This window comes from Dendrobates tinctorius, unplaced genomic scaffold, assembly GCF_039654945.1.
Source record: "Dendrobates tinctorius isolate UK_male_01 unplaced genomic scaffold, ASM3965494v1 ptg000103l, whole genome shotgun sequence".
NCBI classification, from domain to species: domain Eukaryota; kingdom Metazoa; phylum Chordata; class Amphibia; order Anura; family Dendrobatidae; genus Dendrobates; species Dendrobates tinctorius.
Window position 1 is genome coordinate 3,753,423 of NW_027361771.1, and position 18,264 is coordinate 3,771,686.

The 18,264-nt window shown below is 42.0% G+C and overlaps 1 protein-coding gene across 2 annotated transcripts in view; it reads left to right on the plus strand.

Annotated features, from left to right (window-relative positions):
* The window catches only part of LOC141099882 (proton channel OTOP3-like), a 68,747-nt gene that overhangs the window by 12,770 nt on the left and 37,713 nt on the right, over nucleotides 1-18,264 (plus strand). The window contains exon 2 of one of the 2 annotated variants that reach the window (XM_073587956.1): nucleotides 17,370-17,720. The exons of the other annotated variant lie outside the window; for it this stretch is intronic. Within the exon in view, the coding sequence (XP_073444057.1) occupies nucleotides 17,370-17,720 (351 nt within the window). The remainder of the gene's footprint in view (nucleotides 1-17,369; nucleotides 17,721-18,264) is intronic. 2 annotated transcript variants of the gene reach the window in all.

Consider the following 18,264-nt stretch of genomic DNA (forward strand, 5'->3'; position numbering starts at 1 on the left):
ATCAGGGCCGGCGCCGCCCTCAGTCCCCTCTGCTCCTGACTCACAGCCAGTGCGCGATGACGTCACTACATCGCGCACCCGCTGTGTGTCTGGCAGAGGGGGCAGCTCCTGACACTGAAGCCGGGATCAGCGTGGGAGCGAGAAGGAGAGGTGAGTATTGTGTTTTGTTTTTTGTTTTTTTTATGTCTCTCTCACTCTCTCTGTCTCTATCTATCTATCTCTCTCTATCTCTCTTATATCTATCTATCTTTCTATCTCTATCTATTATCTATATCTATCTATCTCTATATCTATCTCTATCTATATCTATCTATTTCTATCTCTATCTATCTATCGCTCTATCTATATATCTATCTTTCTATCTCTACATCTATCTCTATATCTATCTATCTATCTATCTATCTATCTCTATATCTTTCTATTATGTCTATCTATCTTACTCTATCTATCTCTATATCTATTATCTCTATATTTATTATCTATCTAGCTACCATCTATATCTATCTATCTTTATCTATATATATATCTCTATCTAATATCTATATCTATCTATCTCTATACCTATCTATCTATTTATCTATCCGTTATCTATCTCTATATCTTTTCTCTGTATCTATCTATCTCTATATCTATATCTCTCGCTATCTATCGCTCTATCTCTATATCTCTCTATAGCTATCTATCTATATATCTATCTATCTCTATATCTATCTCTCTGTATATCTATCTATCGCTCTATCTTTCTATCTCTATATATCTATCTATCTTTCTCTATATCTTTTCTCTGTATCTATTTCTCTCTATATCTATATCTATCTATCTCCATATATATCTATTATCTCTATATCTATATCTATTTCTCTCTATATCTATCTATCTATCTCTATATCTATCTCTCTGTATATCTATCTATCTTTCTATCTCTATATCTATCTCTATATCTATCTATCTATCTCTATCTATTATCTATATCTCTATCTATCTATCGCTCTATCTCTATATCTATCTTTCTATCTCTACATCTATCTCTATATCTATCTTGCTATCTATCTCTATATCTATCTATATCTATCTATTATGTCTATCTATCTAGCTATCTCTATTATCTATATCTACCTATCTCTATATCTTTCTATCTTACTCTCTCTATATCTATCTGTTATCTCTATATTTATTATCTATCTTTATCTATATCTATTATCTATATCTATATCTATCTATCTCTCTCTATATCTCTCTCTCTATCTCTATCTATCTTTATATCTATATCTATCTTTATATCTATATCTATCTATTATCTCTATATCTATCTACCTCTATATCTATCTCTATATCTATCTCTATATCTACCTCTATATCTACCTCTATATCTACCTCTATCTCTATCTCTATCTATATATTATCTCTATATCTATCTATCTATATATTATCTCTATATCTATCTATCTATCTATCTATCTCTATATCCATATCTATCTCTATATCTATCTATCTATCTCTATATCTATCTATCTATCTCTATATCTATCTTTCTATCTAACACTATATCTCATTATCTATCTATCTCTATCTCTCTCTAATTATCTATCTATCTATTGATCTATCCATCTATCTCTATATCTATCTCTATATCTATCTATTATCTCTATTATCTATATCTATCTATCCATCTATCTAGCTATCTCTATCTATCTCTATATCTCTCTCTATATCTGTCTATCTTTCTAACTCTATATCTATCTATCTCTATACATATCTCTATATCTAGCTATTATCTATCTATCTATCTCTATATCTATTATCTCTATATATATCTATCTCTATATATATCTCTATATCTATTTTTATTTATAGCCATCTATCTATATATATTTATCTCTATATCTATCTATATATGTCTATATTATTATTATTATTATTATATCTGTATATCTCTATCTATTATCTATCTCTATCTATATATCTATCTCTATATCTTTCTATCTATAGCTATCTATCTCTATATCTATCTATCTATCCATTATCTATTTTCTATCTATCTCTATATCTATCTACCTATCGATCTATCTATCTATCTATATTTCTTTCTATATCTATCTTTATATCTATCTCTATCTATCTCTATCTATCTCTATGAATCTTTCTATCTATATCTATCCATTATCTACTTTCTATCCATTATCTTCTATCTATCTCTATATCTATCTATTTCTACATCTATCTTTCTATCTATATCTATCTAACTCTATATCTATATATCTATATAGCATTATACCCTATGAGGGGGTGCATTATTCCCTATGAGGGGGGCAGTATTATACCCTATGAGGGGGCAGCATTATACCCTATGAGGAGGCAGCATTATACCCTATGAGGGGGGCAGCATTATTCCCTATGAGGGGGGCAGTATTATACCCTATGAGGAGGCAGCATTATACCCTATGAGGGGGCAGCATTATACCCTATGAGGAGGGCAGCATTATTCCCTATGAGGGGGGCAGTATTATACCCTATGAGGGGGGCAGTATTATACCCTATGAGGGGGGCAGTATTATACCCTATGAGGGGGGCAGTATTATACCCTATGAGGGGGTGCATTATTCCCTATGAGGGGGGCAGTATTATACCCTATGAGGGGGGCAGTATTATACCCTATGAGGGGGCAGTATTATACCCTATGAGGGGGTGCATTATACCCTATGAGGGGGTGCATTATACCCTATGAGGGGGTGCATTATTCCCTATGAGGGGGGCAGTATTCCCTATGAGGGGGGCAGTATTATACCCTATGAGGAGGCAGCATTATACCCTATGAGGGGGGCAGTATTATACCCTATGAGGGGGGCAGTATTATACCCTATGAGGGGGGCAGTATTATACCCTATGAGGGGGTGCATTATTCCCTATGAGGGGGGCAGTATTATACCCTATGAGGGGGGCAGTATTATACCCTATGAGGGGGCAGTATTATACCCTATGAGGGGGTGCATTATACCCTATGAGGGGGTGCATTATTCCCTATGAGGGGGGCAGTATTCCCTATGAGGGGGGCAGTATTATACCCTATGAGGAGGCAGCATTATTCCCTATGAGGGGGGCAGTATTATACCCTATGAGGGGGGCAGTATTATACCCTATGAGGGGGGCAGTATTATACCCTATGAGGGGGGCAGTATTATACCCTATGAGGGGGTGCATTATTCCCTATGAGGGGGGCAGTATTATACCCTATGAGGGGGGCAGTATTATACCCTATGAGGGGGTGCATTATACCCTATGAGGGGGTGCATTATACCCTATGAGGGGGTGCATTATTCCCTATGAGGGGGGCAGTATTCCCTATGAGGGGGGCAGCATTATACCCTATGAGGAGGCAGCATTATACCCTATGAGGGGGTGCATTATTCCCTATGAGGGGGGCAGTATTATACCCTATGAGGAGGCAGCATTATACCCTATGAGGGGGCAGCATTATACCCTATGAGGAGGGCAGCATTATTCCCTATGAGGGGGGCAGTATTATACCCTATGAGGGGGGCAGTATTATACCCTATGAGGGGGGCAGTATTATACCCTATGAGGGGGTGCATTATTCCCTATGAGGGGGGCAGTATTATACCCTATGAGGGGGGCAGTATTATACCCTATGAGGGGGGCAGTATTATACCCTATGAGGGGGGCAGTATTATACCCTATGAGGGGGTGCATTATACCCTATGAGGGGGTGCATTATACCCTATGAGGGGGTGCATTATTCCCTATGAGGAGGGCAGTATTCCCTATGAGGGGGGCAGTATTATACCCTATGAGGGGGGCAGTATTATATTCTATGAGATGGCTGCATTATATTCTATGAGATGGCTGCATTATACTATGTGAGGGGGCTGCTTTATATTCTATGAGGGGGCTACCCCAACTCCTGCTACATAATTAAGACATGTACAACCTTATATTATACCCGGATATTAGTGTGTTTTACCGCATAATTGGTGGTCTGGTATTTAACTCTATGCAGCTACATAGTGGGCCCCAAGAATGATTTTCTCTGGTGGGCCCAAGGTGTTCCAGTCCGACGCTGCCCGTGACCCTCCCATTACATTCATCTTGCACAAAAAAGGGCACAGGTTGTTCACCCTGCTAGACCCACGCTACAAGGTGAACTTTAAATATCTTCTTCCTGAGGCGGAGAGGTCTTCTAAAATGGTGCTATACAAGAAGGCCATGGTGGAAAATATGTTTAAAAAATTCCCATCAGACAACGTAAGCAGCTGAGGGCAAGCTTCCTTGCCCAACCAAGGATCATTACAATTAGAACATAATGAGTATGAAGACCTCCTTTATGTCTAATACTGGGTGTATCTGAGTCCTTAATTTTTACACTAAAAGTTCCAATTTTTTTACTATATATTTTTTTTAAATCCTTTTAAAATTTATCCTTATATGCAAGTCACTATACAAGAAAAAATGTTTAACATTTTTTTTCCTGTAAACTAATTTCTCATCGATTTTCTATGTTTTTAAGTGGAGTAAAAGTGTGACACCATTGTTCTCAGCAGCGATCTGGGAATCTGAGATGCTTCCAGGGGTCCTCCCCATGCTGTTCTACTTCCATTCAACAGTTTTTCCATCCATTTCAACATTTTCAATGCCCCACAGACCTCCTTGGAGGGTCTGTCTGAAAAATGAATGAATTTCTCATTGGACTCCCATTATACTTGTTACTGAAAACGAGCACCCGAGCATTAGAAATTGCTAGGCTAGAGTAACGAGCATCCGAGCATTTTAGTGCTTTCTCATCTCTATTTATAACATATCAGAACACAATTTTTACTACAATTGTCTTGTGAGCTATACCCTGTACTTTAATATCTTTCTATGATTTAATTAGTCCATGGTGAGTCGGGACAAGCCCTAATACATATTTTGGCTGCCAAGTTGTATTAACATGAAAAGCAGAATCCGCCTTTCTTTGTTGAGAAATTCATATTATTTAAACCTCTTTGGTTTGAGAAAAACAAAATGTGATTTGCTGTACAAGCTTCTTTCCTAATGAAGTAGGCTGATGGACTCGTCTTATGGTCAGATATTGCTCCATCAGCAGTCATCTTATATCTAACGAGAGAGGACTATGTACTAAAGAAAGGGTGCTGTGAATAACAAGAATACACTATGTAAAACACAGCACTGTACATAACAGCAGAAGAAGCTATATAATAAGGGAGGGTACCATATAAAACTAGAGAGGATGGTTCGTAATAAGAGACGGTGCTATACATAATAAAAGAGGAAATTCTGTAACTAAGGACTATACATAATGAGTGAGCACATTATATAATAAGTTACTATGCTATTGTTAGCACCACGCCGGAGGCCTGCTCTGACAGGCAGAGTCTCCGGCGTGTCACTTCATTCACCCGCGCTGCGGTCGGTTCTTCCCTTCTCCATGCTCTGTATGCTCCCAGTCCCAGCAGAGCTTCCAGCCGAACTTTCAGCCATGTCCTCAGGACACACGCGCCCTCTTAAAGGGCCAGTGCGCGCACTTGCTATTTCCACCTCAAACAATGGCAGAGAGGCAATGTGTATATATTGCTTCCTCCCACTGGGGAGTTGCCTGAGCAACCTTCCTGTTTTGCAGTCTATATTGTGTAAGGTTGCATACCAGTCCCTGCTGCACTCTGGTGCAGATCCTGCCTGCTGTACTCTGGTGCAGATCCTGTCTGCTGTACTCTGGTGCAGATCCTGTCTGCTGCGCTCTGATGCAGACTCTTGTCTGCTGCTTCTAATATGAACTCTGCCTACTGCACTCTGATACAAACTCTGCCTGCTGCTCTATCCAGTCTGTTTTCTGGGTCCAGCTGCTGCGCGTCCGTTGGTCTGTCCTGGAGTGGCACCTGACATTCATCAGGAGCCAAGTCTAACCTCACCATCAGAGGCTCCAGTGAACAGTCAGGTACTTGCTTAGTCATGCCCCTCCAGGCTCTCTGAGGTCCGTGGCACAGTGGTTCCACAAACCACATCCGTGACAACTATGCATATATAAGGCTACATTCCTGTATCTGTGTGCAGTGTCGGTGTGATGCCCACTTTTACAGACAAATTAAGACTGATCTGTTCTGATCCTCAAAATCCGATCAGCACAGAACATTCTCTGACCCTCACGGATCTCATTCTCAGATCCATGATTTTCATGGATGTGTGAATGGACCTATAAAACTCGACGAGTCCGTGTGCCATCCGATAAAATAATCTGGCAGCACAAGGACATTTCACACAAATATCCAAGTCAAACAGTGCAAATGCAGAATAATATTTACAGCCAGACACTTACCGCTGATGTCTTATCTGATTAGAGTTGTTTTCTGCTGTTTCTTCTCCATCTGGTCAGACCTTCATTTTGACATCTCCCAGTCACGTCACATTGTGTCATGATGATCATAGCAGCCCTGAAATCAACAAGGTCAAATATATTGTGCACATGCATGTGTCTCCCCCCCCGCACTGTGCCCCTGACTACACATACTGTATGTATCCCACCATTAATACACTATTATCCACGTACCAATCAAAATATAAGGTGATAAGCAACACTGTATTCTCCATTAATTATAATCTCTGCCACTAAATAATATAAATTATTCAGTCTGTGACTCTCACCAATTAACTGTAAGGCTATGTGCACATGGAATATATGCAAGGTTTTACAGTACAAGCAAAGTGAATGAGATCCATGAAGTCTCATACACATATTGCTTATCGTTTCCTTGCACATTAAAATCTGCATAATGTCAATTATTGCAGCGTATTTCACCCGTACTAATGAGTGGAGGAATATATGCAAGAAAAGCATGGCTAAAAATGTATGTTACCCAGTGTTCTTCCTGCCAACACATTAGGATATGCAGCAGAATTTTCTGCAAATCCTGAACGTGTGCACATAGCCCTTTAGTCCCTGTACTGTGTCACCCCCCCATTCATTATAAGTCCGTGATAGCATCATAATGAATTTGGAGGTGAGAGAAGACATTATCAGGTACTGAGCATCCTCCGCCAGTCCCTGACAGCATCTTATCCCACTGCTCAATTCATTATAAAGTTTCCTATGCACCTTACTTCGTCTTCTCCCTGATAAATTTTAAGTCCCTGATAGTGTCATAATGAATTGTGAGATATGTAAGGACGCTATCAGGGACTTAGCATCCTCTCCACCTCCCAAATAATTTTGCATCCATCTCTAATATCCTCCTCCCCCATAAGTCCCCCTTACTTCCATCCCAATCCCCGCCCCCTCATTGTCTTCTCCCTCACATCCCTGATTGCCATATCCCCCACCCCCTCATTGTCCTCTCTCCCACATCCCTCATTGTCCTCTCCCCCACCCAATCATTGTCTTCTCCCCACCCCATCATTGTTTTCTCCTCATATTCATCATTGTCCTCTCACCCACCCCCATCATTGTCCTCTCTCAAGCATCCCATCATTGTCGTCTCCCCACTCCTATCATTGTCCTCTCCCCCACCCCATCATTGTTCTCTCTTCCACATGCATAATTGTCCTCTCCCCTACCCCATCATTGTGCTCTCCAAAGCCCCACATTGTTCTCTCCCCCACATCCATCATTGTCCCCTCCCCACCCCCTTATTGTCACCTCCCCCATATCATTGTCATCTCCCTAATATCCCTCATTGTCATCTCTCCCACCCCCCTCATTGTCCTCTCCCCTACATCCCTCATTATCATTTTCCCATCCCATCATTGTCCTCTCTGCCACCTCCCTCGTTGTCATCTCCCCACCTCCATAATTGTCCTTTCCACCACCCCTATCATTGTTCTCCCCTGCCACCTCTCCTTGTCCTCTCCCAAGTGAATTGGTAAAAAAAGCAAAACACAACAACACTCACCGATCCATCTTTTCCCCCACAGCGTCACCAGCAACTTTCTCTCTGACACACGCACACAGTGCATGCTGACGTTATCACGCCGCATGCACCTGTGTCAGAGAGAAAACGCCAGGCGGGAAGCAGAGGACAGATTCCTGTAGTTTGACTGCCATTTTCTCCTGTAGGCAATAGAGCGTATGTGTGCGTGCATGTGTGCATGTGTGTGTGCATGTGTGTGTGCATGTGTGCGTGCATGAGAGAGTGTGGATGTGCGCATGTGTGTGTCAGAGAGTGTGTGTGTGTGTGTGTGCGTGTGTGCATGTGTCAGAGTGTGTGCGTGCATCTGTGTGTGTCAGAGAGTGAGTGTGTGCGTGCATGTGTGTGTGTAGGATATGAGGGAAAAGTTTAACCAACAGGTATGGGGGTGACCCGCTTCTCGCCGCAGACAGACACAAGACTGAGGCAGAGTTTGTATTCAACAGGTCCGCTTTATTGGCCGTCCTTATGACGACCACCGCAGCTCATCACAGCAGTTTACACTTCTCTGTGTACAGGCCCGGGTACCTTCACTTCCTTTGTTATTATAATCGTGGCGTCCTCTGTGGCTCTTTTCACTGTGACTGCCCTAGGCCCATCCACCACAGCGCTTCACCAATCTGAGTACACCGTCCGTCCAATACCCACAGACCGTCTTCGTCTGCGGCTACCGTCCTCTGGGTCACCCCCCGTGACCACCTCAACTGTCAGTCCTCTCTGGAACCTTTCTACTATGTCTATCTCAGCGGCAGCAGAACCTCCTCTCAAGTGTGCTCCCCTCACTGACTGGACCTTCCAGAACCTTCCATCAGCCTTTTATCCTCCCTGTCCTGGTAGCTCCGCCCACTATCACCTGACAGTTTCTCTGACCAATGGCAGTTATTCAGTCCCAGTCTTACACTCTCCACTGCCCTCTAATGGTCAAACTATAATACGGCAGCCTTTCTCTTTATCTCAGCGTTCACACCTACACTGCGCTACCCCTCTGCCTCTCACTACAGGCAGATCTGTCCGTCAGTCCAACTTCCCTACGTGTGTGTGTGTATTGAAAGTCCAGACCTGGTTTGGATTTAAATTGGATTAGGAATACTGATCAAAAGGTAGATTTAAAGGAATAGTCTGTCTAGAAAAAAGAGCTCTAGATGTGCTAAAAAGAAGCCTAACTTATTTATTTACTCATAGTCCATCAAATTTATACTGCAAAACAAACACAGAGCTTCCTCCCCCTCCTTGTTTTAACCCCTAAACGACTGCCGATACGCCTTTTAATGGTGGTAGTTAAGGGTACTTAAACCACAGCGCCGTGAATTCACTGTGCTGTGGAGTAAGTAAATAGCGCCCCCCCAGCGTCAGATTTTCTCCGTGGTGTCAGCTACCGAGAACATGAATCGGGTCGGTGATCGCACATCAGAGGAGAGAGAAATAGGGTCCTCGATCCCCCCGGTACCTCTCGGTAGTCCTGGATCCCCTCCCGGAGGTCCTGGGGCCCTCCTGCCTCCTCCGTTGGGCACCGCCATCTTGGATCCAGAAGAAAATGGCGGGTGCATGCGCACTGCGCCCGCCGGGAATCTGCAGGCTCCGGCTGGCAGATTCCATTCCTTCATTTTGATCACTGTGATAAACTATCATAGTGATCAAAATAAAAAAAATAGTAAATAACACCCCTGTTTCTCAGCCCCTTAGTTAGGCAAACATAATGAAATAAAGAAAATATATTTTTTTATTTTTCCATTAGGGTTAGGGTTAGAATTAGGGTTAGGGTTAGAATTAGGGTTAGTGCTAGGGCTAGGGTTATAGTTAGATTTAGGGTTAGGGTTGGAATTAGGGTTAGGGTTGGAATTAGGGTTAGGGCTAGGATTAGGGCTAGAGTTAGAATTAGGGTTAGGGTTAGAATTAGGATTAGGCATTACGGTTGGGATTAGAGTTAGGGTTGGGATTAGTGGTGTGCTGGGGTTAGGGTTGGAGCAATAATTGAGGGGTTTCCACTATTTACCAACTTTGGGGGTCTAATTTCTCCTGTTACCCTTGGGAAAATAAAAATTTGGGGGCTAAAAAAATCACTTTTGTGGAAAAAAATATTTTTTATTTTCACAGCACAGCATTATAAACTTCTGTGAAGCACTTGTGCTCACTACACATCTAGATAAGCTCCTTGGGGGGTCTAGTTTCCAAAATGGGGTCACTTGTGGGGGTTTATACTGTTTAGGCACATCGGGGCTCTTGCAAATGCAACATGAAGCCTGCAGAACACTCCAGAAAGTCTGCATTCCAAAATGGCGCTCGTTCCCTTCCGAGCTCTCCCATGTGCCCAAACAGTGGTTCCCCCCCCACATACTGGGTATCGGTGTACTCAGGACAAATTGCACAACTTTTGTGGTCCAATTTCTCCTGTTGCCCTTGAGAAAATAAGGCATAGTGGGCTAAAAAATCATTATTGAGGAAAAAAAGTGATTTTTTTATTTTTACTGCTCTGCGTTATAAACTTCTGTGAAGCACTTGGGGGTTCACAGTGCTCACCACACATCTAGATACAGTCATATGCTAAAGTTTGGGCACCCCTATTAATGTTAACCATTTTTTTATAACAATTTTGGTTTTTGCAACAGCTATTTCAGTTTCATATATCTAATAACTGATGGACTCAGTTATATTTCTGGATTCAAATGAGGTTTATTGTACTAACAGAAAATGTGCAATCTGCATTTAAACAAAATTTGATTGGTGCAAAAGTATGGGCACCCTTATCATTTTCTTGATTTGAACACTCGTAACTACTTTTTACCGACTTCCTGAAGCACTAACTTGGTTTTGTAACCTCATTGAGCTTTGAACTTCATAGCCAGGTGTATCAAATCATGAGAAAAGGTATTTAAGGTGGCCACTTGCAAGTAGTTCTCCTATTTGATTCTCCTATGAAGAGTGGCATCATGGGCTCCTCAAAACAACTCTCAAATGATCTGAAAACAAAGATTATTCAACATAGCTTTTCAGGGGAAGGATACAAAAAGTTGTCTCAGAGATTTAACCGGTCAGTTTCCTCTTTGAGGAACATAGTAAGGAAATGGAAGAACACAGGTACAGTTCTTGTTAAGCCCAGAAGTGGCAGGCCAAGAAAAATATCAGAAAGGCAGAGAAGAAGAATGGTGAGAACAGTCAAGGACAATCCACAGACCACCTCCAAAGACCTGCAGCATCATCTTGCTGCAGATGGTGTCACTGTGCATCGGTCAACAATACAGCGCACTTTGCACAAGGAGAAGCTGTATGGGAGAGTGATGCGAAAGCCGTTTCTCAAGCACTCCACAAACAGAGTCGCCTGAGGTATGCAAAAGCACATTTGGACAGGCCAGTTACATTTTGGAAGAAGGTCCTGTGGACTGATGAAACAAAGATTGAGTTGTTTGGTCATACAAAAAAGCGTTATGCATGGAGGCTAAAAAACACAGCATTCCAAGAAAAACACTTGCTACCCACAGTAAAATTTGGTGGAGGTTCCATCATGCTTTGGGGCTGTGTGGCCAATGCCGGCACCGGGAATCTTGTTAAAGTTGATGGTCGCATGGATTCAACTCAGTATCAGCAGATTCTTGACAATAATGTGCAAGAATCAGTGACGAAGTTGAAGTTACGCAGGGGATGGATATTTCAGCAAGACAATGATCCAAAACACCGCTCCAAATCTACTCAGGCATTCATGTAGAGGAACAATTACAATGTTCTGGAATGGCCATCCCAGTCCCCAGACCTGAATATCATTGAACATCTGTGGGATGATTTGAAGCGGGCTGTCCATGCTCGGCGACCATCAAACTTAACTGAACTGGAATTGTTTTGTAAACAGGAATGGTCACAAATACCTTCATCCAGGATCCAGGAACTCACTAATAGCTACAGGAAGCGACTAGAGGCTGTTATTTTTGCAAAAGGAGGATCTACGAAATATTAATGTCACTTTTATGTTGAGGTGCCCATACTTTTGCACTGGTCAAATTTTGTTTAAATGCAGATTGCACATTTTCTGTTAGTACAATAAACCTCATTTGAATCCAGAAATATAACTGAGTCCATCAGTTATTAGATATATGAAACTGAAATAGCTGTTGCAAAAACCAAAATTGTTATAAAGAAAAAAGGTTAACATTAATAGGGGTGCCAAAACTTTAACATATGACTGTAAGTTCCTTAAAGGGTCTAGTTTCCAAAATGGTGTCACTTGTGGGGTTTTTTCATTGTTTAGGCACATCAGGGGCTCTCCAAAAGCGACATGGCATCCAATCTCAATTCCAGCCAATTCTGCATTGAAAAAGTCAAACGGTGCTCCTTCCCTTCAAAGCTCTGCCGTGCGCCCAAACAGTGGTTTACCCCACATATGGGGTATCAGCGTACTCAGGACAAATCGCACAACTGTGGCGCTATAATTTCTATTGTTACCCTTGTAAAAATAAAAATTTTGGGGCGAAAAGTTCATTTTGTGGAAAAAAAAAAGATTTTTTATTTTCTCAGCTCTATGTTATAAGCTTCTGTGAAGCATTTAGAGGTTCAAAGTCCTCACTACACATCTAGATAAGTTCTTTAAGGGGTCTAGTTTCCAAAATGGGGTCACTTGTTGGGGGTTTCCACTGTTTAGGTACATCAGGGGCTTTCTGAACGCAACATGGCATCCAATCTCAATTCCAGCCAAATCTGCATTGAAAAAGTCAAACGGCGCTCCTTCCCTTGCGAGCTCTGCTGTGCACTGAAAAAGTGGTTTACCCACACATATGGGGTATTGACGTATTCATGAGAAATTGCACAACAAATTTTGTGGTTCATTTTCTCTTTTAACACTTGTGAAAATAAGAAAAATTGGTTGTGAATTAATTTTTTGCAAATTTTTTGAAGCATGTAAAGAATGAATAAACTTCTTGAATGTGGTTTTGAGCACCTTGAGGGGTCTAGTTTTTAGAATGGTGTCACTTTGGGGTATTTTTTCTCATGTACACCCCTCAAAAATGACTTTAAATATGATGTGGTCCCTAAAAAAAATGGCTTTGTAAATTTTGATGTAAAAATGAGAAATCACTGGTCAACTTTTAACCCTTATAACTTCCTAACAAAAAAACATTTTGGTTCCAAAATTGTGCTGATGTAAAGTAGATGTGGCGCCCCTGAGGCTCAGCTGCCACAGAGGTACTGCACCTCCTCCTGAGGTGTGGTGCCCCACCATCCAGGTAAGTTGGAGGTTCCTGACCACGCTCCAACACTCGCACCCCACACAACAGAGTAGTTCAGCAAAGCCACATTGCGGCTCCCTGCTTGGAGTGTAGCAGAACACCTTTGGTGGCTCCCTGCTTGGAACACTAAACGTACTGGAAGGCGGGTCGAGTTGAGAATACATAAAAGAGCGGGAAGGTTTAGAATTTCAGTCAGTCAGTCAGTAGGTCAGTCTGAGGGAGGAAGTCACTCAGAGAGGAGTGAGGGAAGGAGATCCCTGGAAGAGGGATGGAGGAAGGAGTGCTGCAGCTGCCTGAGTGATCTGAGCCAGCTGGCACGGGAAAGGAAAGAAGGAGAAAGACATTGAACTGAAGCCTGAGCTTCAATAAGAAAGAAAGACAAGTACGGAATGTAGGAGTAAAAGGTAACACAGAGGACGAGGGTTAGAGGAAGAACCCTGCCTAGAAGTTCTAAGCGCAAGGCCGGGGCCCGGTCCCTGAGGTTGTACGGACACATGGTTCTGCAGCAGACACCGGTGGAGTAGTGGGCTGTAAATGCACTACTCCCATCTAAGACTTGGGGGCACAACAGCAACTTGGATAGTGAGCCGGGACTCAGGAGTAAGGAGTCCCCGAAGCAGGCTACAGCTGTCTGCCATACAAGTAGAGTTTTTGGGAACATCTGTCAGGAGGCACTCCAGTGTAACTCAGTACTGGGGGTACTTCACACTTAAATGCACTATAGAGGAGACGTTCAGAAAGGCACATGTTGGCGGAGTGTTGGAAGGGAGCTTTCCATCTTGCCTGGAGGTTGACTGAGTCCCTGACCCGGAGGACACGGCACGAAGGCAGGCACCGGTGTGTACTACAGACTGTGAGTAAAGCTTTGGAACTACAAGCCCTGGTGTCCTCCATTGATTCATGCGCCAGCGCACCCAGCACCACTACATCTGGGTACCAGCTTCTACACTGCCTACGCCTCTCCTCTCCCGCTACATCCACTGCCCTGGGGCTACAGCTCTACCTGTGCGGAGCTTCACCTTCTTGGCTGTAACACACCATCAGCCCCAGAGAATCTGCTTGCAGCATCGGCCTAACACCTCACTTGCCGAACACCACAGGTGGCGTCACGAACTATTCCATTAACTACATTCCACCACTCAAACAACTCCCCTTATTAATTGGGCGCCCAGGGCCACGGACCGGGTCACCGCTGCTGTGACACATCCCGCCAACACCGGCCCGGTACCGAGTACCCCACGACCCTGGGAGGGCGACCCATAGACATGTGGGAAATGTTATTTATTAAGACATTTTTGTGACATATCTCTCTGATTTAAGGGCATAAAAATTTAAAGTTTGAAAATAGCTAAATTTTAAAAGTTTTCGCCATATTTCTGTTTTTTTTGTAAATAAACACAAGTCATATCGAATAAATTTTACCACTAATATGAAGTACAGTATGTCACGAAAAAACACTCTCAGAATCAGCGGGATCCGTTAAAGCGTTCCAGAGTTATAACATCATAAAGTGACAGTGGTCAGAATTGTAAAAATTGGCCTGGTCATTAAGCTGCAAAATGCCTCTGTCACTGAAGGGTTAATGATCAAGATGATTGACTGTCAGAATTTGTTCGCTAAGCCAGCCCTGTTCTCTGTCTCTGCATCAGCCACTAAACCAACCCTATAGAGAAGGAAGCTGGGCAACTCCCTACATCAATGGCTGGAAAAAGGTGTGAATGAGAGCTGAAGGTGGATTCACATAAAGTGCAAACATTATGCTACTGGACAAACATATAAATTCTCACTAAAATCTGCAATCAAATCAACATATGCTACATGCAAATTTTGTCACAGAAATCCCAGGTGAAAATCTGCTGCATTTTCCTAATGGATAAAGCTTGTTGCAGATTTTGAAGATCTTCAGCTGCAATTGTTTTATGCTGAGAGTATGGTGGGGGGGTCTTAAAATCCCATTCACTTACATTGTATGGATTCTGCAACCGCAGTTCTTCAACAAAAATGTGTGAACTCATCCTAAGACATTCTTCACATTTCATTATTTTCCACCGAAACAAGAACAAACAAAAAAGCTAAGCAGAAAAATATAATGGAAACTTTTAGAGGTTATTGACTGTTTCTGTTGGCTGCATGTATTTTGCCACGAATCTACATAAACACCTCATTGTGGTCATACACTAAAGAGAAAAAAAAAGGATCGGAACTCCTGTTATTGTGAGTGGGGGGTCCCAGCGGTGGTATACCCAGTGAATAGACATAGATTACTGTAATTGTGGCACAATTACTTTAAATAGCTCCTGCCATTAAATACACACTCATAGAAAATGTGGAATTATAGTCCTAGACTATGTTACATGTGACATTACTAAAGGAAGTACATGATTTCCATTTATGAAGGCTATAAGATACTATCTGGCGCTTTGAACTCCACCCATGAGGTGCCGCAAGTTTCAGTTTATATACAGCTCTGGTAAAAATTAAGAGACCACTGCACAGTTTTATAAAAATCAGCCAATCAGTCTGACAGCCATTCCATTCCAGTGTCAGTTGAATTCCAACCAGAGTACACCTAATTCTACTTAATATGCTTCTGATTAGGTGATCACCTGTACCAAATCTTATTTAACGAAGAAAAATATAAAAATCCCTGCTGTGGTGTTCACAATCCTCTTGCAATAGGACAAGCTGGATGGCAAAACAAGTGCTAGTAATATCCCAAAAGTAATAGGAATGAAAAAATAACTTTTAGCCATGCCAAAGGAGTTGAAAAGAAAAGTCTTGAAAAGAAGGGCTCAATTCTAGCAGAGGGATACAGTGAGCGTCATGTTGCCTCCATCCTTAAAATTTCTAAGATGGCAGTCCATTACAACAAGGTCAAGCAGCAGACATTGGGGACAACAAAGCTACAGACCGGCAGAGGGCGAAAACGACTCTCCACTGACCAGGATGACAGTCATCTTATTCGAATGTCACTCAGCAACCGCAAGATGACATCAAGTGACCTACAAAAGGAATGGCAAATGGCAGCTGGGGTGAAGTGCACGGCAAGAACAGTTCATAACATTCTCCTAGAGGCAGGGCTCAAGTCATGTAAAGCTAGAAAAAAGCCTTTCATCTTTGAGAAGCAAAGGAGAGCCATGCTGACGTTTGCCAAAGACCATAAGGAATGGACCATAGAGGACTGGAGTAAGGTATTCTTCTCTGATGAGTCTAATTTTCAGCTTTGCCCAACACCTGGTCATCTAATGGTTAAACGGAAACCTAGAGAGGCATACAAGCCACAGTGTCTTGCACCCACTGTGAAATTTGGTGGAGGATCATTGATGATCTGGGGATACTTCAGCAAGGCTGGAATTGGGCAGGTTAATCTTTGTGAAGGACATATGAATCAAGCCACATACAAGGTTATCCTGGAAAAACAGTTGATTTTTTCTGCTCAGGCAGTGTTCCCCAACTCTGAGGACTGTTTTTTCCAGCAGGACAATGTGCCATGCCACACAGCTAGGTCAATCAATATGTGAATGAAGGACAACCACATCAAATAACTGTCATGGCGAGCCTAATCTCAAGACCTGAATTTCATTGAAAATCTCTGGAATGTAATCGAGAGGAAGATGGATAGTCACAAGCCATCAAACAAAGAACTGCTTACATTTTTGTACCAGGAGTGGCATAAGGTCACCCAAAACCAGTGTGAAAGACTGGTGGAAAGCATGCCAAGAGGCATGAAAGCTGTTATTAAAAATCATGGTTATTCCACAAAATATTGATTTCTGACCTCTTCCTGAGTTCAAACATTAGTATTATTGTTTCAAAATGATTACGAACTTGTTTTCTTAGCATTATTTGAGGTCTGCAAGCACTGCATTTTGTTGTTATTTTGACCATTTCTCATTATCTGAAAATAAATACAAAATTTAGTGCTTGGAAATTCGAAGACATGTTGTCAGTAGTTTATAGAATAAACAAGCAATTTACATTTTACTCAAAAATATACCTATAAAGAGAAAAATCAAACTGAAAATTTTGCAGTGGTCTCTTAATTTTTGCCAGAGCTGTATATGGCTGTTAAGTGCTTGTCTGCAGCCTTGTACTTTCCTGGATGGCCTCCTCTGTCTCGTTGCATTGCATCTTCCCAGAGGGATGCCTTTAGGTAAATTTAGTCCTGACTTGCTAATTAGCAATAATATGATATTCAATTGTTGACAACTTTGTTGAATAATGGGCTTTACATTTTTTTTAGACATGGAACCTAAAGAACCCAGCCAACCTATCACTCATGAAGGCATCACTATAAACTATGAACATTCATGGCTCCACCGACATTGCCCGTCTTTACCGATTCATCATAAGCGAGCACGAGTAACTGGGCGACTTTTCTCTGGACTCCTGGCAATGAATGTGATATTCCTGGGTGCTGCACTGATCAGTAGTATGATTATCAGTTCAATGCCTGCTCAGAACTCTTACATCTTTCTCTCAGTCCTTATGTTCTGCAGCTCAGCATGGGCAATGTACTATTTACTGTGGACACGCAGAAGAATATATGCAGCTACTCTACAGGACCACCATGCTGGTTCACGATGGCTGAGAGGTCAGTAAAAGTGAATGCATACAAGGAACTGATGTCTATACTACTGTTTTGTAATCCACCCAGGTGCAGGTTTGATCATATGTAGCTGTGATATGCACATAGCAGCTTATGATAAATGCATTTTGCAATATTCCTATGTGTTATATTCAGTATCAAGTCCCATTAAACAGCCTTTGGTCATAGTGATGATGATCTATTTCCTCACAACACAATTATGGAGACATTTCATTGTTCTCTTATAGACAATATTTTCGCCGTCTGAAGAATATTTCCCCCCGAGAGAGGCAAGCTTTATCTCTAATTGGTATTCACAATGTGCACATGCTGCAGTGGTAATATGGAGGTGTCAGGGTATGAACCAAGTCTTGGGGTACTTTTATGTAATTTATTTCAGTAGAATGGTTGAGAAACAATGTTCCAGACCACAGCTGAGTTCAGTGTGACCATCACATGACTGGTTACAAGTTTGTTTTCATAACCAGAGTAAGCTTCAGCCATGGCAGAGAAGAAGACAAAATTTCTGGTCATATAAAGCTCCATAACT